This window comes from Numenius arquata, chromosome 13 (assembly GCF_964106895.1).
Source record: "Numenius arquata chromosome 13, bNumArq3.hap1.1, whole genome shotgun sequence".
Classification (NCBI taxonomy): Eukaryota; Metazoa; Chordata; class Aves; order Charadriiformes; family Scolopacidae; genus Numenius; species Numenius arquata.
In genome coordinates, this window is record NC_133588.1 from 10,424,839 (window position 1) to 10,449,981 (window position 25,143).

At 54.7% G+C, this 25,143-nt stretch overlaps 2 protein-coding genes across 2 annotated transcripts in view; one reads left to right on the top strand and one right to left on the bottom strand.

Annotated features, from left to right (window-relative positions):
• The first annotated feature begins 209 nt into the window (after positions 1-209).
• Positions 210-6,850, top strand: PSMD7 (proteasome 26S subunit, non-ATPase 7). Its single transcript, XM_074157935.1, has 7 exons — positions 210-391; positions 1,281-1,372; positions 2,664-2,756; positions 3,621-3,718; positions 4,023-4,103; positions 5,598-5,689; positions 6,369-6,850. The coding sequence occupies exons 1-7, from the start codon at positions 318-320 to the stop codon at positions 6,805-6,807; spliced, it is 969 nt and encodes a 322-aa protein (XP_074014036.1). The 5' UTR covers positions 210-317; the 3' UTR covers positions 6,808-6,850.
• A 1,808-nt stretch (positions 6,851-8,658) lies between these two features.
• The window catches only part of WWP2 (WW domain containing E3 ubiquitin protein ligase 2), a 43,243-nt gene continuing 26,758 nt past the window's right edge, over positions 8,659-25,143 (bottom strand). Inside the window, exons 9-24 of the mRNA XM_074157934.1 lie at positions 24,922-25,011; positions 23,036-23,210; positions 19,654-19,708; positions 17,572-17,653; positions 16,785-16,913; positions 16,420-16,498; positions 16,189-16,260; positions 16,013-16,101; positions 14,632-14,791; positions 13,211-13,344; positions 12,942-13,082; positions 12,230-12,350; positions 11,767-11,871; positions 11,102-11,198; positions 10,126-10,198; positions 8,659-9,876 (exon numbers count right to left, since the gene is read on the bottom strand). Of these exons, the coding sequence (XP_074014035.1) occupies positions 9,777-9,876; positions 10,126-10,198; positions 11,102-11,198; positions 11,767-11,871; positions 12,230-12,350; positions 12,942-13,082; positions 13,211-13,344; positions 14,632-14,791; positions 16,013-16,101; positions 16,189-16,260; positions 16,420-16,498; positions 16,785-16,913; positions 17,572-17,653; positions 19,654-19,708; positions 23,036-23,210; positions 24,922-25,011 (1,702 nt within the window). The 3' untranslated portion in view covers positions 8,659-9,776. The remainder of the gene's footprint in view (positions 9,877-10,125; positions 10,199-11,101; positions 11,199-11,766; positions 11,872-12,229; positions 12,351-12,941; positions 13,083-13,210; positions 13,345-14,631; positions 14,792-16,012; positions 16,102-16,188; positions 16,261-16,419; positions 16,499-16,784; positions 16,914-17,571; positions 17,654-19,653; positions 19,709-23,035; positions 23,211-24,921; positions 25,012-25,143) is intronic.

The window sequence follows — 25,143 nt, forward strand, 5'->3', positions numbered from 1 at the left end:
GCCGGGTGCCCGCCTCCCTGCTCCGCCTGCCCGCCCCTCACCTCCGGGCGGAGCGACCCGACTTCCCCAAGATGGTGCCGCGCCACCGACAGCGGAGCTGTACCTTCCCAAGATGGCGGCGGCGGCGCCTCCGTCTCCCGCGACCTCTCCAAGATGGTGTCCCACAGCCGACGACCTCTTAAAGATGGCGGCGGTGGCCCCGCCCCGCAAGCGGGGCAGGCTGGGAACGGGACCGCGCGGCGGGGAGCGGGCCTGGTGCGGGTGGGCGGTCGGTCGGTCGGGCCGGGCTGGCGGCGGAGCGGGGCCGGACGGTCGCCATGCCGGAGCTGGCGGTAGACCGTGTGGTGGTGCACCCGCTGGTGCTGCTCAGCGTCGTCGATCACTTCAACAGGTGGGGCCGGACGGGCGCGGCGGCGCCGCTGCGGCGCTGAGTCACGGTCACGGGCCGGGCCGTGAGGGGAGCGGGGCCGTGAGGGGAGCGGCGCGCGGCGCTGTGAGGGAAGGGGCGCGCGGGGCCCCGGGGCGGGAAGATGGGGGTGAAAGGGACCCCGCGCCGTGAGGGGAGCGGCGCGGCCGGGCCCTCCGTGCCGAGGGCCGCGATGCCCGGGTGGCGGCGGGAGCGCGGCCTGCGGGAGCCGCCGGAGCCCCTGCCCCGCCGTCGCCGTTGTTTTCCTCGTCAGGAGGAGTGTGGGGAGCGCTTGGGTGCCGTGAGGGGGGCTCGGAAACAGCGTCCTGCTGCTTAAAAACACGAGTGGGGGAGAAGCGGGGCTGGCTCCTAAAGCCGCAGCTGGCTGAGCAGGGGGATAAGTCCTGCCCTTCTAAACACCTGGTGTAATTTGTGTCTAATTTAACTTAATTGCGCCACTTGACAAGCCGTTTTAATGTTAAAAAATAAATCTGACAAGGCGAACAAGCCTGCTGTTGTGAAAGCAAATGGTGGATGACACCGAGCAGTTTGAAGAGCTTACTCACTTTTTTATAGCCCATTGTCCAGCGGGGAGGCCGTAGCGGTGCGTATTTTGGGTCACATCCCCCTCGTTAGCTGCATCGGACCACATTCTGCATCGCTGGGTTACCAGGTTTGGTCCTGAGGGCACCGGAACGCCTTTTTCTAGATGTAAATTAACAATCAGTAATAAAACGATCATAACACCTTTTCTTCTGTTCCAAGACACATACTGTTTAACTTGCGGAAATTAGCCCGAAACAGCTTGTCCGCTGTTACCTTCTTTCCTGAGTCAGGGTTTTTGTCGTCGGAACTGACAGCCTTTTCCATTTAGAATAGGAAAAGTTGGAAATCAGAAGCGGGTCGTCGGTGTGCTGCTGGGCTCGTGGCAGAAGAAAATACTAGATGTGTCCAACAGTTTTGCAGGTGAGTTTGGGTGTCCTGCCCTTGTTCAAACCTACTGAATTATTTAACAGATGAATTGCGTTTGGGTTTTTTTTTTTAAGCCACCCTGCCAGACCACAGATTCTTCTCTCCACAAATCAGCCTATATCAAACAAAAAAATGCTGACTGCTGTCAAAAATAGACCTATTCCAACCAGTCTTGTGCTGCACCTTCCCTGTTAAATTGTGCAATGTGGAATGTTTTGGGAGCCGGATGTAAACCTCTTCTAAAACGCTGGTGAATATTTTGCTGCATTGGACTCGCTGACCTCAACGTGTCGTGCAGAAATCGCAGCTCTCAGTGCTAATGTATCTATTACCTACTTGTGTAAAGATTTAATGTCTATTTTAAGCATTTCTTCCTTTTCCTCAGATTTTGTCCAATTAAGTGCTAGTTTTTTCCTTAAGTATGTTGTGAATAGTGTTGGAATAGTTTTCTCTTAAATACTTACATGTGATGGTAAAAGTACTTCTTGAATGCATGGCTTTTGCTGACCCGCTTGTGTTAGTTGGATCTTTTCCTTCCCAGTGGGGCTGCTCTGTGACAAAGCAAAATTAGCTCAGTTTATATATGGAGTTTCACAGTTTATACGGAGCTCTTCTCCCAAGTGTGGACTATTTTTTTTTTCCAATTTTTGGAGGAACTTTTTTCCATCTGAGTTGAAAAGAGGGGTTTTTTTGTTTTTCAACTGTGAAGTTTTCACTGTACTTATAAATTAAAAGACTGAGAACAGTCTTTGTTCTCAGAACTGAGCCTGTGTCCCTGTATACATGCTAACTGATAAAATTACTAGTTGTTTACTCAAGGGTAAATCGTCCTTACTTAAAAGTGCCTCATTGTGTTCTAGTAGTCTATAAAAGTGCTGATGACGTGTGTTCTACGCTGAATACTGATTTTTCTCAACGTAGACTGCTGTTGATCAACAAGCTATAAAGTCTGCTGGGGTACTCCGTTTGTCATATCAAATGTCTGTGCACACTGTTAAGTCACTTGTGTATGTGGGAGGATTTCTGTCCCGATGCTTGATGTTGTCCACTGGGGGTAACCCTCAGAACGCTTTGCATTTCATTCCTCGTTCTGAACTGTTAGTTTAGACACAGCCTGTGCCCGAGAGAACTGACAGCCCTGCAGGTGAGCTTGCACAGTGCAGTGTTGCGGAACACTTGAAACTGATTAAAATCAGCCAAAGATATCTTAAACTACCGTGTTTCTATAAATGTTTTCATTCTGGAAGTTGGATTCTTAAATATTAATCTTTTCTTTTATTCCCAGTACCTTTTGATGAGGACGACAAGGATGATACTGTGTGGTTTCTAGACCACGACTATCTGGAGAACATGTATGGAATGTTTAAGAAGGTCAACGGTAAGTTGAGGTCTTCTTGCAGTCAGGGATACGCCCCTAGAAAGTTTTAAGACTATATAGGGAAGTGAATTCATAGTAAGGTAGAGTTAATTGCTCACATAAGAAGCCACTCCGTGCTAATTCCTTGCGTGGCTTCACTTTCACTGATGATTTTCCATGGGTTAATGTGTGCAAGTTGTGTGTGTTCTTAATTTATACATCGCTAATTTTCCCAAGTGTCCTGGCAGTTTTGTGTCTTCAGAATAATTCAGATTTCAAAAACGCCATTATTTCTGAAGAATTTCAAAGCTTTCTCATCTATAACCCATTCTATGCAGATGTGCTTTGAAATTAGTTTTTATAAATGTAAACAGTACAAACTCGCATTTTGGAAGTAATGATTCTAATTGCTCTTCACTACTATTTTTAAAAAGTGTCGTTACTGCTCAGTTTGAGACTTCAGAGCTGAATGCTCAGTCAGAACTTCAGTTCCTATGAATTTTCTTAGCGCTGAGACCAATTGTCATTCTCACGATAGAGTTTATGTTTCTAGAATTTTTGCATCTCTAGATAGAGTTTCAAGCTGTCACACCCTGATATCTGCAAAATTAATAAATTATATGAAGTAGTCCAGTTTAGTTAAGAACCCAGGAGCAAAGTTGTATGTGTGATTAGTGAGCTACGATAAGTATGATTAGCAAACTGTCTTTGTCACTAGCCCTGTCATTATCTTGCCTACTGTAATTCATTTTCCCCCTACTTTACACTCATCTTCTACACATCAGATTTTTCACCCTTTATTTGCTAGTTCAGTCTCTGCCTAAATCTTTCTGCTGTTGTCTTACCACGCGATTCTGATTTCGAATCCTTTCTGGTTTTGCTCAGCTAGAGAAAGAATAGTCGGTTGGTACCACACGGGCCCGAAACTGCACAAGAACGACATTGCCATCAATGAACTGATGAAAAGATACTGTCCTAACTCGGTAAGTGCAGCACTTTTTTGGTTTTGGGTTGGTTTTTTTCCCCTCTTTCTAAATGGAGGATCTGAGAACACTCAGCCCCCACATTTGTCACTGGTGATACAGGGTATTAAAGACTTGGTAGCCGTAAAGTGATTGAGGAACAGAGTCTTTTGAAACAGCTATAGATGTCTTTTCTCAGTGCCTGAAGTTAGCACCTCAGAGCAGCCAGCGTACCATTGCTGGGCAGCGAAGAGCTGACTTTTTTGTTTTTGTTCTAGTCTTTGAATGAAACCCGGTTTTCTGAAATGTTTGCTTCTCCCGTAAGGTGCTGGTGATTATTGATGTGAAGCCAAAGGACCTGGGGCTGCCCACAGAAGCTTATATTTCGGTTGAAGAAGTTCATGATGTGAGTATTTAACGGTCTCTCTACGTCCTTTGAGGAAAAGTGTTTCCATTAAAAGATGGCTGTTAGGATTGCCTTATTTTCTGAAGGATGCACATCCCATGGCACATAGCTGCCTTTTACATATGGGATTTTGTGTTCGCTAGTGGGGGCCTGTGACTTGTGGCCAAAATCTGCTGAATCTAGAGTTTAAATCCCAGTCATACTGTAAGCCTTTGTAATTAAAGCTTTCATCCACCGATGCTCTTGGAAGAAAAGCTGTGCGTTTTCTGTTTGACCTAAGGAATTCCACAGCTCCATTTGTCTGATGTAAATGCTTCTGATCCATCCGTGGCCATGAGGAAAGTCACAGATTGGGAACGCTTTTAAGATGTCACTGTTACACATCAGCCTGTTTGTAGAGGTGTTCTATGTAATTGAGTGCTTACTCATTTGTGCACCTGCCAGTGCTGAGTAGGTAGGCTGGGCATGAGCTACACTTACGAACCACTTGCAGCACCACGCAGACAAACAACACACAGTAATAAGTCAGCTTTAGCGTTTCATTTGCAATTGTTTGATTTAAATTACATTCTGGATGTATATAAAAAAATTTGATCCTTTTGCCTTTCTGAGGCCCTCACTAGGGAGAAGTGGCTGCTCCCAGTATTTATTCCAGATCTTGTATCTGTAGGATTTGTTCTTAGTTTTGTGAATTCACAGTAGTCCCAGTGGTGCTTTCTATTTATAGCTGTGTACTGGTCCAGGTAATGGTTTTGAAATCACGCAGGTAAAACTCATTCTCAGAAATTTGGCTTCTGAATCTCTCAAATATCTTCCTTAATCAGTAGTGTCTAAATTGTAATTTTCATGTGATTGTTCCAGCCCCCCCCCCATGTTAGGGGTTTTATTTCTAGATCTGCATATATGCTTCTCACTGGTTGAGAGCAAATGTCAGGATGGCAAAAGGTATCTCTAAGTGTAGTAAGGTTGTACTGGGAAGGAAATAATTATGATATTTAGTGAGACTCTCTCTTCTACCCACCAGTAGACCAGCAAAATACATTAATTGAAAATTACACAGAGCAAAAGAAAGAAGAAATTGCTCTGGGCTTGTGATAGTTGGTAACACTAATTAAACCAAGAAAAATCCAACTAGAGCCTTTCCTCTCTGATTTCTTGTGGACCGTTTATAACTACTTCGCTTGTTTCGTTAATACAGTTATCTCAAATTCTATGTTTTTAAAAGACGTTGTGATTCACTTGCGGACTTCTGCCCTTAGCTGTGTACTTCAGTCCCCTGATACTCTATTTTGCCATAATTTGCCCCATTGCTTCTTCCTGGACCTGTACACAGGAATAAGTTAATTAAATTAATGTCACTCACTGTGACATTGTGCGAGTTGCCCCGCTGCTGGCCTGTGAGACAGCTGTTCTGGATAGTTAGGATGCACCTTTGCGCTTGCGGTCACCTGTGTGCTCAGTCTGACCGTGTCTCCTCTGTCCCCGCACCTGAAGGACGGCACTCCGACCTCTAAGACGTTTGAGCATGTCACCAGTGAGATCGGAGCAGAGGAGGCAGAGGAAGTTGGTGTTGAACACTTGCTACGGTAAGCATCTTTAACGTGAAAGCCTTCTTTACAAGACTTGCGTAGCGGTGAATGTGATCCATCTGGCATCTCCCAGTGCCAGCTTCCCAGGGGAAAGGCAGATCTTTTTAAACACGCTACTTAAATTCTAAAAGCGTACTCATTTAGCGATCTTGCTTGGCATATTCACTCGTTGCTCGTGCGAAGTGTGGCTGCCCACCCATGAGATGATGAAAACTACATATTCGTTCTTTCAAAGCTGCGGAGCATTGCATGGTGTGGGCCTGTCCCCAGCCGCTGTGTGGCTCACAGAGCAGGATGGCACGGGAGTGTGGCTGATGGGGCTGTAGCTCTCCAGTCAGAGGGCGAGCAGTCACCCTATACAAACCACGTCGCCTTTTCACCAGTCACAGATCCTGTTGTTTATTTGTCTGTCCCTCTAACTGGTGTTACAAATATTATTCCAAAGAGAACATACAGGCACCACAGGATTCAACAATGATCTATTTTAGATATACCTTGTAACTTACATCTGTTTGCATTCTTTTGACTTGAAGCCTCCATTTCGGTTGTACTTCAGCTGTGCTTCAAACTGCTTTTCTTTTTAAGCTGGAAAGATCTCATAAGTGAACATGCCTCCCATTGATGAGAATACAAAGTAACATTCTAATGCTGATTCTTCCTGTTGTGGCTGTTTCAGAGACATCAAGGATACAACAGTGGGCACCCTGTCCCAGCGGATCACAAATCAGGTCCATGGCTTGAAGGGACTGAACTCCAAGCTTCTGGACATCAGGAGCTACCTAGAGAAAGTAGCCATGGGCAAACTCCCCATCAATCACCAGATCATCTACCATCTTCAAGATGTCTTCAACCTGCTACCAGACGTCAACCTGCAAGAGTTTGTCAAGGCCTTTTATCTGAAGACCAATGACCAGATGGTGGTAGTTTATCTGGCTTCTCTTATCCGTTCCGTGGTTGCCCTCCACAACCTCATTAACAACAAGATCGCCAACAGGGATGCAGAGAAGAAAGAAGGACAGGAAAAAGAAGAAAGTAAAAAGGAGAGAAAAGATGAGAAGGAGAAAGACAAGGAGAAGAGCGATGTCAAGAAAGAGGAGAAAAAGGAGAAAAAGTAAAATGTGTAGTTTTTTTATTTGTAAATTAAAAATCTTGTAAACTAAATCACTTTGATTCTGGGTTCGTTTCTCTTGTTGAAGTGGTCAGTCCTCTGCTTTCTTCTACTTTGGTGTCTGCCTTTTGTGTTCATTAGAAGGTGGCTGGATAAATGACAGCCGTCGCAACAAGCAGACAGGTACTGTAGGGCAGGCCTGGCACTTTGGGTCTCAGCATCGGGCAGGGAAGGGGTAAAAGCTAGAGGGAAAATTTTTTATTTTTCTTTTTTTTTTTAAAAAGGAACTTCCAGTGCTCCTTCAAGGACGTTTAGGCCAACAGCTGAGGATTTCTAGCACGTACTGTGTTAGCCTTCGTGCTGGGTACTTGTCTTGCCTGACACTGAGTTTTTACTGGCCAGTGGCAGGATCAGAGTTGGCTGTTTTGTTACCTCACACTCCGAAAAAAACAACAAAAAAAAAGCAGTAGATAAAAACTCTCCTGCTCTGCAGGGGTGGGAACACAGAGGGGAGAGATGGGATCCTGCTCCAGGGAGGCGGGAAGGTGGTGTGTGGTGCTTCCATGCTATGAAGAACATCTTCCCTTCCTCCCGTAACACATCAGGTCATTACCATATTAGGCTTGCACTGTGCTTATGTATTTGTATTTTTCAAGACTAATTGATTAAAATTAGCCAATTACAAGCAACACAGACATCTGTATATTTGATCTGGCTCCTATTTGCACAGTCCCTGGGCACGTCGTTGCCTGTCACTGTAGCGCAGAGTGGCCCATGGCTACAGCTTCCGCAGCTCTGTGCCAGTGACAGAACCGGCTTTGCTGCCTGCCTGGGGAGGCACGGAGCGCCCTGCCAGGCCACGTCTTGCTCCTCAGGCTTCATGGTTAAAACATCTGTGGTGGCAGGAGCAGGCTGGCCTCTTGTGCTGGCAGAACACCAGGGAAGCACTGGAGAGCCTCCCTTGCACATCTCAGGGGCAGCCACACCTATAACCTGCCGCCCTGTACCATGTCACTGTCCCACATCAGGACAACAGGGACAGGGAGTGCAGGTTTCTGCCGTCCTGGGCCAAAGGGGTGGGATGGACATGTGCTGCAGCATCTCCTAGGAGGTGGGGCAGAGGGGGACAAGCCTCTCTCAGGCAGAAGATGCCACCAATTCCTCTGCCACCTCCCAGGGCAGGGCATGAGCAGTACCCAGGGCTCCAGGTGGACAGGAGACCGCAAAGCGCCAGAGCCTGCCACAGCCATTGAAGTATTTATTCTGGGATTGGGCTGGCACCGGCTGTGCCACGCTTGGCACAAGTACAGACTATTTAAAAAAAAAAAAAAAAAAAAACAACAAAAAAAACCCCACAACAAACAAAAACCCACACAAAGAACCAACCAGCCAAGGCAGCTGCTGAAAAGCAAAGTCATGGCAAAATTACGGGATGGAGGCTGTCCCCGGGTGATATGAATAGTGGGTTTGTTCAGTTCTGCTTGTGTTGGATTTTTTTGTTTTTCTTTATACTAAACACCGCCAGCCTATGGCCATCAGCCTCATTCACCTGATTTCATTCCACCAATGCTGCTCTGGGTTTCACAGGGTGGCACAGGGAGGCAGCTCCAGCCCTGGCACAGCCTCCTGGAGATGTTTTTAGCCGAGTGTGATTATAGGTTGGGCGAAGGCAGGCAGGAGCAACACGCCCAGCCTGGCCCTGCTGGGCACTGCACGCACGGGGAAAAAAAAAAATGCGTATTATTTATGACGCCGCTGATGAGTTCTGGGCACCCATCGTTGGCCCTTCAGTCAAGTCCCTGCACCGGAGGGGGCTGTCCCCCACCCCATGCGACACACCGACCAGGGACACACACCTCGGCAGCTGCTTACTGTTTATTGCACAAGAAGTCGGCGTCGCTGAGGCAGGATGGTGCAGTACAAAACTATCCGGTTACCAGTCAAAAGCTATTGCAATGTCTTGTATCCACAGACTTCCTTTATGTACAGCTATGTACACCAACGCTCACACGGGTCCCTCTCCCCACTGCACGTTGGGGGGGGGGGGGGACGGGGGGAGAAGGACGATAACAGCAGTGGAGGTGTCATCCAGGTGAGGGGGAGAGGCCAGATCCTGCCCTCACCCGCAGCTCCCGGAGCTCCTGCCACCAGCCCGGCCGGTGACAGAGGAAACACAGGGAGTTTGGGCCAAACCCATGAACCAAGCAAAGCCAGGTGTGCCCCAAATGGGACTGGAGCCCCCGAGGCTGCTGCGGAGCACCAGCTCCGAGCAACGCTCCGCTTAAATATTAAATACAACGGCACAGGGGCCACACGCTTGCAAATCAAAATACGCAACGGACGTGGTTGGCCGGGCCCTGGGTCCGAGCAGACACAGATCTGGCGTGGAAAGGAGCCATCCCCGTCCTCATGTGGTGCATCAGCCCCAACAGCATGGACTAGGAGTTCCCTGGTACCTTTGCTGGGTGCAGGATCGGGCCCAAATGGGACCTGAGAGTCGGTTCAAGAGCCATTTCATTTCCCCTCCTCATCACCTGCATGTATTAAAATGCCACGAAAAGGCAGAAAACGCTATGGGGAAACAAAACAGCCTGTGCCAAAACCAGATCTCATTGAACTGTGCCTACCAGAGGGGACTGGGGAGCCTCGGTGCACCACACGCTGCTGACGAGGCCCAGGGTGTCACCCGTCCCCTCTGTGCCACCCCGCGCCCCTCAGGAGCTGAGCAGAGCCAGGCTTTTACATCCACCTCCTCAATTTGTTTGGGGAGGAAAAGGCGGACCCCGTTCCCCCGCCGGGGGGGCTGCGCTAGTGCAGATCTCGCACAGGAACAAGAGCAACAGCGTCCGCAGCTGCCTGTGCACCATCCTGCGGAGAGGGTTGGGCGCTGGGCTCCGCCGGCACCAGCGGGCAGGACCTCGCATCCGGCAGCGCTCCAGGGCCCTCCCCCGCACCCGGGAAAGCACCAAAGCTCCATCACTCCTGTCCAAATCCTTCCGTCTCCTCAATCGCATAAAGCAGCTTCTCCTTCAGCTGTTCGTAGCTCTTGTAGGGAGGGAGATCCAGACGGTTAAAGCTGGAGAGACAGCAGAGGCTGTGAATAGCGCCGCAATCCCAATTCTCCTCCCCACCGCAGGGTCCCCTCTGGCCTCAGCCACGCACAGCAGCTGCGGTAAGATGCACGGCCAGGAACAGCAAAGCAGCTACGTCCCACAGGAACGTGGGTGGAGGGGATGGAGGGCGCCCAGGGCCCCATACAGCCCCGCAGAGACTGCCAATGGTTGTCCCCGTGTGCTCCTAACAGGGCCAAGGAGAAATGACTTACCATGTATGGCTCCGAGGCAGCCACGTCTCTTTGCCAACTTTATCGATGCAGAATTTCTGGGGCCCGTTGCTGCCTGTTAATGATGAGCACAGCAAATCTCATTACATGACCAGGAGCTGAAAAAGAAAACCCTCCAACACACCATTTTAGCCAGCAGATCCCACCATCACCCAGCTCTTATGATCCTAGAGACACATCGGGGCATAAACCCACAGCAGCACTCGCTGCCTGTTCTGAGCCCTTTGCAGAGAGGATGTACAAAAAGCAAGAAAAGAGAAAGCTGAAAACCATATTCACAAGCGCAGAGAGATAACAGCACGGCTTCTAAGCAGGATGGTGAAATAGTAAGTGCTAAAACACATTTATCTATCTGTAGACCCGCAGGACCGAGTGGGTCCATCTGAGAGTTTTAAAGGACCTGGTTCAGGAAGTCTGAGTCATTGAGGTCGCTTTTTAACAGATTGTGAATGCTGGAGAGGTTCCAGGGGGCTGGAAAAAAGCTAATATGCCAGCAAGAATAAATGAGTGGTCTAAGTTAGCTGGTTAGCTTGACACCGATTCCAGGAAAGCAAGGGAAAGGCTGGTACAGGCCCCAAAAAGTAGCAAATTAAAGGATGAGCGCAGAATAATGCCACACTGTGGTTTTCTGGAAAAGGGGTTTCATCGCACAAAAATCAAAATTAAATGTAAAAGATCAAATCTGATTCAAAATGAGATTACAAGCTGGACTGACAAAGTTAACTGTGGCGGCACAATTCACAGCTAAGGAATTTCTCTGGGTACAGCACGCCACCAGATTAATCGCCGTGCTCAGACACTGAAGCTCCTACACCACTTAACGTGCTGTGGGCTGCCTTGCACTCTGTGACGGAGACACGGACAGCCAGGTCCCACCCATTGGCTGCCACACTCGGCTGCTGCCCCCACTCTCTTCCCTGGGACCCCCTCCCTGAGCTGAGCATCCAGGAACACGCACCGATGAGCTCTGCGAACCCCCCGACAGGCAGGCGGCAGGTCCCCGTCACAAACTGCAACAGCCGGATCCTCTTCTCGTTGTCCATCTCTTTAACCACCTACGACGAGAATGCAGCAGGAGAGTGGGATCCCCAGCACTCCCAAACCTGCAGCTCGGCTGGCTCTGGGGCACCATCCTAGAGCATGGCTCCTGCCATGAAAATACCGTGCCCGCTGGCTGGGCAGGCTCTGACACGGCTGGGGCAGTGCAGCACACTGGGCATGTGGTCCAGCCCTGCATCCTTGGGGACAAGGAGCAGCTCTGCCTGGCCTTGACCTCCTCCAGAGCCATTTTTGTCCCCCTTCTCTCCTGGGCAGCACGGAGCAGCACGACCTGAACTGGTGCAGCTCTTTTACATGTCACCCCCTCCCGCCAACGAGCCCAAGAGCAGCAGCTATTGCTAGAAGCACGCTGACCACTAAGTGCTGCCTGCTGTCCTCGGCGGTGGCGCAGGGGACTCTGCCAGCCACAGCCAAATGCTTCTTGCTGAACACATGCTCGCAGTTGTATTTTGTTCTTCCTGACAGCTTGGTGAGGCTGCCTGTCCCAGGCCAGCCCTGCCTGTCCCAGGCCTCGGGCAGGGGATAATCCCAGGGCTGGGGAGCAGGACAGAGGCTGGGACTGACCTGCCAGAACCACTGGATCTGTTTGCTGTTCTTGGTGTAGTGCCGGTAGATGGTGTTCTTCTGCCAGTCGTTCATGTCGATCTCCTGCATCCCGCACAGCATCAGCTGGAGACAGGGGATAGTCAGCAGGGGGACAGAAACAGGGCCCTGCGCCTGCACTTCGGAGCACTGACTCCTCCGGTGCTGGGCTGCACAAGGCACAGGCTCCAGCGCTGGGCAATGGAGGTGTCTGGGAGGAATTCCTTGCCTCCAACAAGACATTTTCTTGCTAACGGACCCAACGAGCCACCCCACAGACCCAACCTCCTGGGGCCGGGGTACCCCCATCAGCAGAGCCGAGGGGCAGAGGGTACAAGCGGAGCCTGTGCACTCTGCCACCACGTGCCATTCCCGGGACAGCCTGTGGCAGGTTGGGAAGCACCGGTATCTCCACGTCCCCATCCCAGCGCAGGCACTAACTCACCTCCAGCTCTTTCTCATCAAAGTACCGCAGCCACTCCAGCGGCACCACTTCGTTGAAGCCATCCAGGAAAGCCTTGGTCTGTTCCTCCACACCCCGTGTGAACCTCCAGTCTGTCAGCAGCCTGGGAAGGCAGACGGCAGTCGGCAGGCAGCCAGCACCGCTGGCCCGGCACAGGGAACCCCAGCCATCCCTCCCGCCAGCAGGGAGAGCCCTGGGAGCCAAAGGGGTGCGTGGGGAGGGGGAGAGGGGCTCCTGTAAATCGCCAGGGCTCCCCTCAATTCCCACTAGAGGGTTTCTCTTTCCACCTCCGGACCCAAGAGCAGCAGGCAGCCCTGAGCACAGACCAACAGCTGTGGGGAAACAAGGGGTACAAACCACGTTCCCTGGCTGGAGCCTATGGTCAGCAGCAGGAGTTGGCCCTGGCAGCCCCCAGCCAGCCCAGCCATGGACAGGCAGGGTGAGCAGCCACGGGACAGGGTTTTCTCCTGTCTCACCCTCTCTCCCCTCTCCTCTTTCCTGAAAGTACTGGCAACTGCCCAGCCAGCAGCAAGCCAGACCGCAGCAGAGCTCGGCCGCCTGCGCCAGCCCATACTTGTCACAGGCCACGTAGCCCAGGGAAGCGGCCACGTCCCAAGCCCCATGTTCCCACCCAGAACTGCCCCGCAGCCAGTGGGGATAGGCGCCCAGCCCCTGCCTTGGGACAGTCACTCACATGATATACTCCTCCTTGTTCTCCTCTGTCACCCGGATGCTCTCACCGCCCTCCTTCAGCTCGTGGGTGGTCACCTTGCCCAAGATCTCCATGTCCTGGATGAAATACAGCTCCAGGCCACACTCCTCCAAGCTGTTCTCCCTGCAGGAAGACACCAGGATGTGATTTCTGATGGAGGCACCTGGCAGCAGGGAGGGACTGTGGGAAGGAGTGTTGCCGCCCCCACAGCAGGACGGGCCCCAGGCCGGGAGGGAGAGCAGGGCACTCACTTGGTCCAGACGATGGAGTTGTAAAACTCAGGGTCAATGGATTCCAGGTCCTTCAGCGTGGGCCGCTTGTTCAGCATCCGCTTGTAGAAGGGCAGCGTGAAGCCAGTATCGATGAACTTCCCATGATACAGAGCCTGTGGTGGGGAGGTGACGCCAGGTCACGGGGGACCCCAGGACAGACCCGTGGGGCGAGACAACACTCCACCACCGGGGCAGCCACAAGGCAAAAGGGAATCACTCCTGGGATCCCAGAGCTGCAGCACTCACTCCTGGCTGAAAAATGCAGTGGGGAAGGAGCCGGCTCCCCCCAACAGCGCTGCCTGGGGGTGGCTCGCTCAGCGCAGAGTGTGTTCGCAGCCCCTCTCCCCTCCCCACCACAAATTCCACCGCGTCTCCTTCTCCCCTCACAGCTCTATTAAGAGCACTTGTTTAAACAGAGCTGTGCTGTGGCTTCCCTGAATCCCTGGCTTCCAGGAGCCCCAAGGCAAAGGCAGCCAAAAATAATGCAGACGCTTGTCTAGAACGGCCCAGCGGTGAGTAATAGTCTGGGGTTTTATTGGTATCCTGCAACGTGCAGGGCAAGGCAGGACAGAGTGGGGACCTGAGCAGCGTGCAGCCACCTCCCACGCACACCTCATAGGGCCGTGGGCCAGAGACCCTTCCCTGAGCTCAGGGAGCCCCTGCCAGCCCCGGGCCAGGCAATCCATGGCAAATTTGCCTTGGGGAATGCAAGACAAACAGGAGGAGCTGCTCTGGGGCTTGGGCAGCTGGAAAATCTCACACTGCTGGGGCTAAAAATAGCCCCTGGAGCTGCAGACCCAACAGCACCTGGGGTGGCAGCCAAAGACCTGGAGCCCACCACACAGCCCCTGAAAAACCAGGTCCCCTCTGGCTCCCTGGCCATTCACTGGATTTAAAAGGCATCACCCCACAGCCTTCCCTGCAGCACCCCCTCAATAGCCTGTCTCCCATGGACCCACACCTGAGTGAGAAGGAGCTTAAGGAGGATGACAGTGCTGAGCTGAGCAGAGCCACAAAGCCTACAGCACCTTGGGGCTGAGGCTGAGGTCCCCATGGGTGGCCCAGACGAGAAAGGTGTGGAGGGGGAGCGAAGCTGGTTCAGTGCTGTGCTCCCCTAGGCATGCCTTGGGCTGAAAAAGGCCACCAAGCCTACAGCTCCAGGGACACTGGGGCTGGAAAAGGCATGGCAAGGAGAGCACCTCATCTAGGCCACCCGCGGACCTCAGCCTCAGCCCCAAGCTGCCATTAGGGTTAGGGTTCAGAGAGCCACAGAGCCTAGCACAGCCATGCACGCAGAGCTTCCCCTCATCCCGCTGACCACCCCGGTCCCCTGCAAGGCCCCTCCTCTCTGGGGGGGACACAAACAAAGCATCTTGTCTCCCATCACCCCAGGCTCTTACCATGGCGATGAAGCGGCCGATGAAACGGAAGTAGGTGAGGTGGTCGGGGTTGATGGAGGAGGCAGGGTTGATCTGCAGGCAGTAGTTGTTCTTGCCAGCATATTCGAAGAGGCAGTACATAGGGTTGAGCACCTCGTGGGACAGGAGGAAGAACCACTCCCTGGGGCAAGAGGAACGGGGAGTGCGGTGACGAGCAGCTCGAGGATCTGGGGCACCCAGAGGCTGCACAGGGAGCCTGCATCCCGGCGGAGGGGACAGCCATGTGCCTCTCCCACAAACCAGGTGCCTGTCTCCTCGGGGTGTCAGTGCAAGCGTTGGGGCCTGGTGTGCCTTGGCAAGGGTGTCCTCTGCCCCAGGGGTGCTGCACGTGGTTTGTGAAGGGCTTCTGGAGACACCAGCAAGAAACACCCCGGTTTGCCAGAGGCTCTGATCAGAGCACCGGGGATCCTGGCAGGCACCACGTGGCCCAGTCCCACCCAGGCTGTTGCACATGTACACACACACACACGCTACTGTGCACACACACCCTGACCCTCCCCACACATGCTCCCCCTAGGAGCCCCACACCGAGCTCAAAGCAGTGCAAGACGGGTACCGTCCTGGCTTTGCTCCCCGAGCCGCGCAGGGAGACAGGAGTCCTCAGATGCAGAGGCAGCCCCGGCATCCCGTCCGTGGTTCTACCCTGTGGTAGAACAGCATGACGTAACCTACCATAGGGTAAAACCACTGACAGGACACAGAGAGAGGTGGAGAGCAGGAGCCCCTGCACCAAAGCCAGGGGCAGCGGCACCACGAAGGAGGAGCAGGCGAGAGCGTGAGGCAGGGGGAAGCATTAGCCCAGCACCAAGGCAAACACTGAGCGAGCTGGCTGGGGCTGACGGAGACATGGAGGCCCCCCCTCCAGCTGAGACACAGCCCGTGCTGTGTGGTTACACCATCCCCGGGTGCATCTGCATCCTTGTAGCAACTGTATCCCACCGTGTTTGCCCCAGCATGCACCAACTGTCCCAGGAAACACCAGGGCCTGTCAGCTGCGGGGAAAAGAGGCTGCTCGACCCATCACCTCCACACCTCGGGGGCAGCAGGCATCGGCACTCAGCACTCATCGGCTGCAGGAGAGTCCCAGCCAGGTCCCCCAGCCCTCTCTGTGCCAGGGACAGGCTGCTGCGATGCTTTTCCACCATTCCCAAAACTCATGCCGTTTCCCATTCAAACACCCTTGGGCTCCTCTGCCCAAGCAGGTCCTGCAGAAAGGCGAGGTACCCCAAGTGCAGCTGCCGGACAGACTCCCCTGCTGGCACTGTCCCTTAGGGATTCACGCCGCAGGCATGGCACAGACCCGTCCAGCAGCAGGCGTGTGGCTCGGCACACTGGCGCTCACCTGGCGATGCCACCATAGTCCAGGCCCTCCTCTCCACGCATGATGATGTACAGGCGGCGCCGCAGGTCGTACGGCTTCATGTTCATGATCTGGGGAGAAGGGGAAGTGTTACTGCGGGCTGGTGCGAGGGCTGGCTCCACACCTCCCCAGGCTCTGTGGCCTCAGCACCTCCTCACCTGCTGGAAGGAGTCCTCAAAGAGAGTCTGTCGGGAAACACTGATCTTCACGTGGCTGGGCAACGCGTTCGACTATGAGCAAGGCAGAGAGACACAAGGCTTTGTGCAGGCTGGCACAGCGGATCTCGTCACCCACACCTGCCCACAAGGTCAGGCTGTCCACGCACCCATCCAGCCCTCAGCAGCTCAGCAGCCCCCAAGCTGCTGGGCCCGTCTGGCCTCTCTACTTACATGGCAGAGGAAGCGGAACTGGTGGTACTTCCATCGAAAGCTCCGGTCATATGCCCCCGGGGAACCACCCTGCTTGCTCCTGCAAAAGCAACACGACCCTCAGTTCAGCATCCTCAACCTGCCCTGGAGCGAGCTGCCCGGCCCCAGGAGCTTCATCACCTGCCAGGCAGGAGGAAGATTTCTGGGGTGCAGCTCACCTCCGCCACAACCAAATGTGAGGCCCTAAACCCACTATTCGGTGTCTTTGCAATAAAGCTGACCTACTTCCCCCACTCAGTATCACAACCACAGGAAGACAGCTCGAGTCCCAGCTCCCAGTGCACAGCCCAGCTGCAGAGTGAGAAACCCAGCCCAAAAATGCTTACCCAGACTCGAACCCAGGGCGTGGGTCCTTGAAGGTGGTGGTGCGAGTGTTGTGGTCCACGAAGTAGCGCACACCCTCATTCGTGTACTTCATCTCCCAGCCGGGTGGCAGTGGTGGCTCCTGGATCATCCTGCCGACAAAGAAGGGGGTCACTGGGCAGGCATCTTGGGCGTCTCTCACCCTGAACTGCACCCTCCAAATTGCTGCCCTTGGGAACCACCTTCAATTTGCAGCTCTGTGGCAGGCAAAAGGAAGGATTCATGGTACGGGATTAGTGAGTGCCTGCCTGAAACCCAACACAGAAGCCCCACCTGGGCGGTGCTCTCGGCCACAGCCAGGACTGGCCATAGTTATAGCTTTGCTCTCTGTCTGCAGTAGAGGTGGCCTCAGTGGAGACCTCAGCCAGGTCCTCAGCCAGGGCAGGTCTCCGGAGAACCACAACCTAGCGCTCTCAGGAGTCCAAGCAGAGCCATGTAAGAAGGCGACAGGGCAAGAAGCACCTCTTTCTATCCAGAAAGATCTGCAGTCTTCCCCATCACTTCCTCATCTCTACCCTCAGCTCCTGCAAGCTGGAGAGCTGCCCCGCAATGCCAAGGGTTCAGTGCCCAACCCTCCTGGGCTCCAGCACCGCTTGCTTGCTGCCTGCAGTTCTCAGTGCTTTTGGCTTCCCAGCGCTGCAGCTCGCTCGGTCCCCTGGCATGGACAGCTCTCTCAGCGCTCAGGAGCCCATCGCATGGACCTTCTGAAACCATAAGCATCCTCCCTGCCTCTCCCCACAGGCTGCCTACCCCTGCGTGCGAGGGTCTTCCCACTGGGTGGTCCGTGTGTTGTGGTTCACGTAATACACTCGCCCATTGTCCTGTCTCTTCTCTAAGAGGAAAGGGAGAGGAAGCATTAGTTCGAGCACCCTGACCCACAGTCCCAGGAACAGCCCTCCCTTTCCCGCATCACAAGAAGTTTGTCGGCTCCCCCTGTCCCACCTCCCTGCCGACAACTGCCCCGGCTCATTTAGAAAAGGCAGGATAAAAAGGCCTATATTTCTTCTAGGTGCACAAGCTGCTGCACCTCCTGGCTGGCTTTCTCCAGTGCCCTCAAGGCCAGCGTGCGTGGAGATGCCACGGCACAGGCCAGCCCTGCCAACGTGCTGCCAGGCTGGCACAAGAGGTGTGCTTGGCCACACATCTCACTGGGCAGGTGGCACATGTGCCCTCCTTGGACACGCAGTGCTCCACAAGCACGGCATCCCTTCAAGCAGATCTGCAGGTGCTTTCTCAAATGTATCCGAACTCCCTCCATGGCCCTGCTGCCAGGGCACAGCTCGTGCTCCCAGCATGGGCTGCATGGACACGCACACCCGCACCTCCTTCTGTTGTGCACAGGCATAAAACAACCGTGCCACTCACACCAGCACCACTGACCAACCCCCCTGTGCCTGCAGCCTCACACACTTGTTGCACAGCAGCCTCCTGGCACATACTCCCCACGTGTGCCACACACTTCCCTGGGCACCCCCTTTCCAACACACACTCACAACACTATTTGAACACTCAGAACAGCAAGTGCCTCCCAGCTATGGCTGGGCACCATGTGTGATCCTCCACCCTGCTCCCTCCTGACCAGCCCCCAGGTACCTGCACCCACCCCATGCACCTCGTCTCGTCCTGCCTGCACGCCTGCCGACGCTGCTCTGCCTCTCGCCAGCTGCCCCCCTGCGCACACCCACGCACACTCGCTGCCTCCCCACCAACACATGTGCCCCACACGCAACACACCTCCTCCCTCCACGTGCCTGCGTCACTCCCTGCACGCACGGCCCTGCTCCATGCCGGCAGGGACGCCCTGCACGCACACTCCCCTGTCACCTCCCAGCCACCACAGCCCCCCTCACGCTGTCTCACTCCTGGGCTGTGGGAAGCAGCCCCCACGCCGTGGCTCCAGCAGACCCCACATCTGATGACTGGGACCACATCCATCCCAGGGACCCCATCTACCCTGGGGATCCCCACCCCAAGGGTGCTCATCCCTGTGCAGAGCTGTCTCCCCCCCAGTCTGCCCAGCTAACACTGAGCACCCTCTCCTCACTGATGCAGGAGGTGGAGCACCCAGTGGGGCAGCAAAGGCTGCAGCACTGTCCTCATTGAGATGCTGCCCTTAGAGACCCCTCAACAGCCTGGGACCCCTCTGTCCTGCTCCAAGCTCCCCAGTTTCTCTCTTGCCCTCCGTGCCTGCCCAGCACAGCACTGCCCATCTGCTGCCCAGCTGCACCCACAAGCATCCCAGCCTGCCCTCTCCAGGGATGCTCTCACTGTGAAGGGTGGCCTCTCTGCCCTGGGAATGGCACAGGGACCTTTCAAAATATCCCAACACATGACACTTGGGCCATGGGGGCAGGCAGCCCCATTCCTGCTGGCTCCCAGCCCTGCTGCAGACCAGGACAGAGCATCCCGGGAGGCACACACGGCAGCGGGATGGATCCCTGCTCAGCAGAGGAGGGGTCTGGGGATGAGCGAGGAGTTGGATCCCCAACCTTTCCCCCTGTCCAAAGAACAACCACAAGCACTTCTGCATTCAGTAGCTGAGAGAGACTGGGAACTCCTCCAGGAAAAGAAGAAAAAAGGAAAAAAAGCTGGATTTCAAATCAGAGACCGTGCTAATCACGGGCAGGCTCAGCCCCACATGCAGAAGAGCACAGGGAACACTGGCTCCCCAGCACCGTTCCCATTAATGCCAGGGACGGGAGCGAAGAAGCTGCTGATAGCACCGTCCTCCCTGCGAGGCAGGCAGGGTCCCGCTCTGGGTGACCAAGGAGCGTCCCTGGCAGGCTGTCCAGCGAGCGTGGTGGCAAGCAGGTGAGGTGGCTCAGTACTTACCCCAGCCGGGAGGAAGGGGACCGAGAGGATCATTGTCGGACGGGGTGCCGGACGACTAGAGACAACAGAGAGGGCAAAAAACACAAAATAAAAACCAGGGCAGGGATGCCTGGGAAGAGCAGAGTGCGGAGGCGAGCTGTGCAGCCTCCACTCCCACTCTCCTGCCCTTGGCCCACGGCTCCCTGAGAATTGGAAAAAAAAAAAACAAAAAAAAAAACCAACCCCAAAAAACTCAACTTGCACACTCGAGGGGGGTTTAAAAAAAAAAAAAAAAAAGAAAAACAAAACAAAACAAAAAAAAGCACAAACTAAACAGAGGCTGGGGCAGCCAAGGGGGCGGCGGGGCAGGGGCCGCGCCGCACGGAGGGGAGCGGGACGGCCCCGGCGGGGTCCAGATGTGCGCGGCTGCTCGGGCTGCCGCCGGCCGTCCCCACCAGATACACCTCCAGCCTCCTCCAAGAACCACACACAAGAGGGGAAAAAATATCGCAGGCCTTTCCAATGAAATCATTCCCACAAGCCCTGTCCACGCCCAGCGCTTCCTGGCGGGCCGGCGGCCCCCTCCTCCCCGGGCCGGCCGCGGGATGCGCTCGCACTGAGCCCGCATTCATCCCGCGCAGACGGGCGGCTCCGCGCCCCGCCGTCCCCCCCCCCCCCCCCCCCCTCCGACAGGTCGGGGGCCGCCGTACAAAGCACCTTTCTTCTTCCCCGGGGCGGGCAGAGCCGGCCGCCGTCACCCAGCCTGAACCGGGGGATGCCCCGGGATGGTGGGGAAGGGATGGAAGGCGGGGGGGGGGGAAACAAGCTGGCGTGGAGCCCCGCTGTGCCTGAACCCCCCCCGAGGACCCTGGGGATGGAGACGCAGCCCCGACAGTCGGGGGTTCAGGGGAGATGGAGGCCTGCGAGTGCTTTTAATAGTTAAATAAGAAAATCATTGTTACCAAAAAGGCATTTTCATTGCACCTCCTGACACCCAGCTGCTGGAGAGGGGCCGATGTCCCAGCCCAGTGGGTGTCCCAGCCCTCCACGATGGGTTGGGGATTGGAGTCACCCTGAGCTCAGGGAATGGCACCCACAGTCAGGCCCATCCCTCCCACCCGGTGTTGAGAGGCAGACCCAGGCTCGGGCATAGCTGCTATTTGGGCTGCCCCCCACTCTGAGACACTCCGGGCACCCCATGGCAGCTCAGCACCCCAGGGATGTCCTGGGGCATGTCAGGGAAGGGGCTAGCACAGTCTGTGCCTCTCTGAGCTTCGTCACTTGTACCCAACCCTGTGTGCCGGACTGGGAGCAGGAGTCACTGCCCGGCACAGCATGTGTCGCACTTGGGGCAGTCTCTCAGACGGGCTGGCCAGAGACACAGCCGAGTCACGTCCAGAGGTATCACCTCACTGACCTAAAAATAACTACTTAAAACAAACAGGGCAGGGAGAAAAGAACCTGGGGTAGAGTTCCAAGGAACAAGCCCTCCTGCAGCCCCTGGGAACAACCTGGTCCCTTGTGCCAGAAAGACCCTCAGTCATCACCCTCATCCCTCAAGGGATGCTGTGTGCGGGCAGAGCCCAGGGAGCCCACTCGGCTGGCAGAGCGGTCCCTGGCTGCACCCCGGCCCCCCGAGCTGCGGCTCTGCACGGCCCAGGGCTGCAGCGCTGCTCATCACCTCCCCACCTTCCTCTCCCGGCAAAGGAGGGCAGGTGGATGCTGGAGACGAGAGGGCGAAGCAAAGCAGAAAAGCCCCTGCCGGGAAGGAGGCAGAGTAGGAGCCATCGCTGCTGGCAGCAGAGAGCTTGAAACAAAAAGTACAATCGTTTCATCAGGCTAAATTTGGAGCTCGAGTCCCTCCCTCTGTGCTCCGCGGAGCCCGGCCAGGGCGAGTCCCACAGCGTTGGAGCAGCTCCAAGGCTGGCGCTGGCAGAGACACGAGTGAGTGACAGGCCTGGAGCCCCATTCAGCCCACAGTGGAAGCCCCCTCCCGCGCACCCCTCCACAGCAAAGCTGCGAAAGGCGTGCTGAGGAGCGTAGGTGGGCGGAGGGCAGCAAAACCATGATGGTCCGGCTCCTGCTGCGAGGCTTGGAAGGGCTGGTGAGCTGTCCGGGGAGAGATGGGCAGGGGGAGGAAAGGGGCAGAGCAGCTTCCCGCCCCCCCTGGGGAGCAGCCCTGGTTGCATCTCACCCAGAGCAACACCGGAGGACACACTCTCCCCCCCTCTCCCACACTCTGCTCTCCCCCCAGAGAGCACCTGAGCTCCTTGCTGGAGCGCAGAGCTCACACCAGTGCTAGCAGTGCTGCTGAGACACATCAGCCTCCTGGTTTTCTCCGAAAGGAGATAAACTTTGATGGGAAGTTGGTCACCCTGCTCTCCCCACCTTCACTCCACACCTGCCCCACCAGGCCTCCCTGCCTTCTGGCAAGAGACGGGTTTTACACCATGGCACAGCCTTGGCGAGGCACGTGGCCAGCTGATGGCAGAGAGCACCGGGACATCGTTGCTCCAAGAGGTGGAGACGCTCCAGCATGGCTCTTTCCCAAGCACTGCTCACCCCACAGCACAACGGCCACCAGCACAGTCCTGGTTATCAGAGGGTGCTCACCACCACTGGAAACCATGTCCCAGCTCCAGCAGCAAAGGCAAGACCAGGACAAGAGTGGTCTCTGCCCAGGAGCTATTGCTCTGTGGGGCTGTTGAGAGATCACTCCCTGAGCAAGGAAATGGAGCTACTCAGCCCAAACCAGGAATGAAGGGAAGAAGCAGAGGAAGCTCGCCAAGCCCAGCAGCACTCATTCCCTGTGCTCTGGTCCCCTGGCTATTGCAGCCCTCAGTGTGACAGCACTTGTACCCTGGGCCTTCAGCTACTGCTGTTGACTCCTGCTCCCACCCAGAATCCAACCCCCTGTTCTCAGCCCAACAAAGACATGGGGAGGGATGAACTCAGCCCCAAGAGCCTCCCCTGCTGCTACAGACCAGGCTCCCATGGCTTCCTCAGCGTGTGACCAGCTCCAACAACATGCAGCAAGTCCTGCAAGCCTCGCAGGTCAGCAGCAAGGCTTGGCTCGCTGAAGCCAAGGGAGAAAGTGTGTGCCTAGCCACGCTGGCACCGAAGGGACACCAGGGACAGGCTGCTGACGACACCTCCCACCACCTTTCAGAGCTGTGCAAGCTGTTTTATAAAAAGAAAGTTACTCCCACGGGGTTCTCTGCAAGCAGCAGAGGAGATCGTGGGCTCTCCTGTCCAAGCGCTGCTCTGCTGAGCTCGCTGAGCTGACAGACCCCACACAGTCCAGAGAGCACCTCCCCATGCTCAAGGGTCTCCCAAGTCAGCCCAGGTGAGATTGGCAGGAGAGCAGGGTGAGACCCTCACCACTGTGGCCCCCAGTTCTCACCTGGTACAGGAATCTTTGGCTGAACTGCTGCATGGCTCCTTGGAGCTGGTTTCGCTGGGACTGCCACTGCTCATAGTTCCTGACGTACTCAGCCGTGGGGCGCTGCCACGTGGTGGTCCGGGTGTTGTGGTCCACGTAGTAATACCTGCCTCGAGGATCCACACGTTTCTCCCACCTGGAAACACCAGAGGAAGATGTCACTGTCCTCTGGAGACACAGCAGAAGACACAGACCACGGTCCTACAGCGGCAAACTTCCCATTGCCCTCATCTGAGGGTTGTCCCCGGGGCCCTGCAGCAGTGGCTTGAGAATATCCAGCTGCTGCCCCAGAACCTGTTGAAAGCACGACTGAGAAAAGCAGTGAGTTGTGAGCCCCTTCCCCAGCTGCCACGGTCCCCTTGAGCTCCCCATGCAGTGGCTCAGCAGAGGATTTGTGGTTGAGTGCCGCCTCTCAGAAATGCAGGTGAGAAAAAGCAGCTCAGAGTCCTCCAACGGAGGAAGAACCGAGAGTTGCTGGGGCCCAAGGGTCCAGCTACAAAGACGGTGATTTTTCATTTCTCTCTAACACTACAGGCTGACTTCAGACACTTGCTCTCTGGCTCCTCTCACAAGACTAAGATAACCTTCAACACAAGGGCTCTGTTCCCAGCTCCAGCATAACCACCAGTTTCACAGCTGAAGGGGCTCTTTTGGACAAAGATCCACCAGAAGGAAATACAAAAGACTAGCAAGATTTGAAGCATCTCCCCTGCCAGGGCACATGAAGCCTAGATGGGATGCCTAGACACTGGCAGAGGTTGCACCAGGATGCTGTAAGCATTTCTCCAAGACAGCTGATTTCTGACAGAGGCAAGGCACTGGGTTGGAGACCTGAGCAGGAGGGAAGGAGCACACCTGGGGTACTCCCAAAGCTACCTTTCCAGGGAAAAGCCTCCCTCTTAACTCCAGACAAATTTCAAGCTGTTGTAGGATCAGAAAGTGGCTGCAGAGATCACAACTTAACTGAAGGTAACGTGTGCCCGCAGGAACCTGGAGGCTCCCGTGGAGGAAAACAGGGCAGGCTTGTATTTCACTTTCACATATTACACTGGCAGTTAAAGCACACTTCACTCATTCCAGCCTTGAACAAACTCAGTCTAGAGAACAACAACAGTTGGGCTGTATTGAGTTCTCTGCTTTCAGGAGCACAAAGAGGTGAGAATTCAACAAGCTTCTGGAAAGCATGTGGCTCCCAGGGCTGTACGCAGCCTTTATGACCTGAGGACTTTACTTCCACAAGTGAAAGTGTGGCCTTCCTGGACATGAGCTTGGCAGAATACTTCCTACAGGGCTCATGGAGCTGAGCAGCAGCATCTTCTCAAGCACAAGCAGACCCCAGTGTGGCTGAAAACATAAGAGCCCCCTCTGATAGAGTCCAGGGTCCAGCTCCAGGTTTGAGGCACACTAAATGTGTCTGTTTCTGCTCACCAGGAGCTCAGCCCTCACCTAGAAATATTTGTTTTTCCAGGTGACATGAGACCCATCCTCTCCCTTTCTCCTGGTCCTCAGGAGGACTTTGCTGGTGCCCCGTCTCAAAGGCCCACTCCTCTGCTCTGCCCACAAGTGTTCAGTGATTTCCGTGGACTGTTTAAAAAATAATCCTCTAACAGAGGTCAAAACACAACGGAACGGAAGGCCTTTTCCTTTTTACAAACACTGAAAAAGATCTAAGGATACAGGGTGTGCTTTCAGGCCAGTGAACACTTGGTCATCTCACCCCAGTTCTTTTTAGGAATGAAAAGACCTTCCTGCCACTAACCCACCTCTCCCCTTCTGCGCTGACTCCAGTGTGTCTGTTACAAGTTAATTCAGTATCTGAGATGCCAGCTGGCCCCAGAGTTCCTTACCCTGGAGGAAGAGGTCTCTCCCACGTGGTGGTCTTGTTGTTATGGTCTACATAGTAGACTCTACCATTAGGCAGCTCTCGCTGTTCCCACCTGCAAGCAAAAAAAAAAAAACAAACAAAACTAAAAATCATGAGACAGTTGATACTTGCTAGCACAGAGACCAAACCCTGGCCAAGGTGGAGCTACCAAAGCAAATTGCCCTCTGCGATGCCAGCCAGAGCA

Excerpts from the sequence above, each read along its gene's own strand:
- PSMD7 (XM_074157935.1), top strand. The coding sequence starts at position 318 with ATGCCGGAGCTGGCGGTAGACCGTGTGGTGGTGCACCCGCTGGTGCTG. Across the intron at positions 3,719-4,022 it reads AAAGATACTGTCCTAACTCG|GTGCTGGTGATTATTGATGT; the intron begins GTAAGTGCAGCA and ends TTCTCCCGTAAG. Across the intron at positions 5,690-6,368 it reads GGTGTTGAACACTTGCTACG|AGACATCAAGGATACAACAG; the intron begins GTAAGCATCTTT and ends TGGCTGTTTCAG.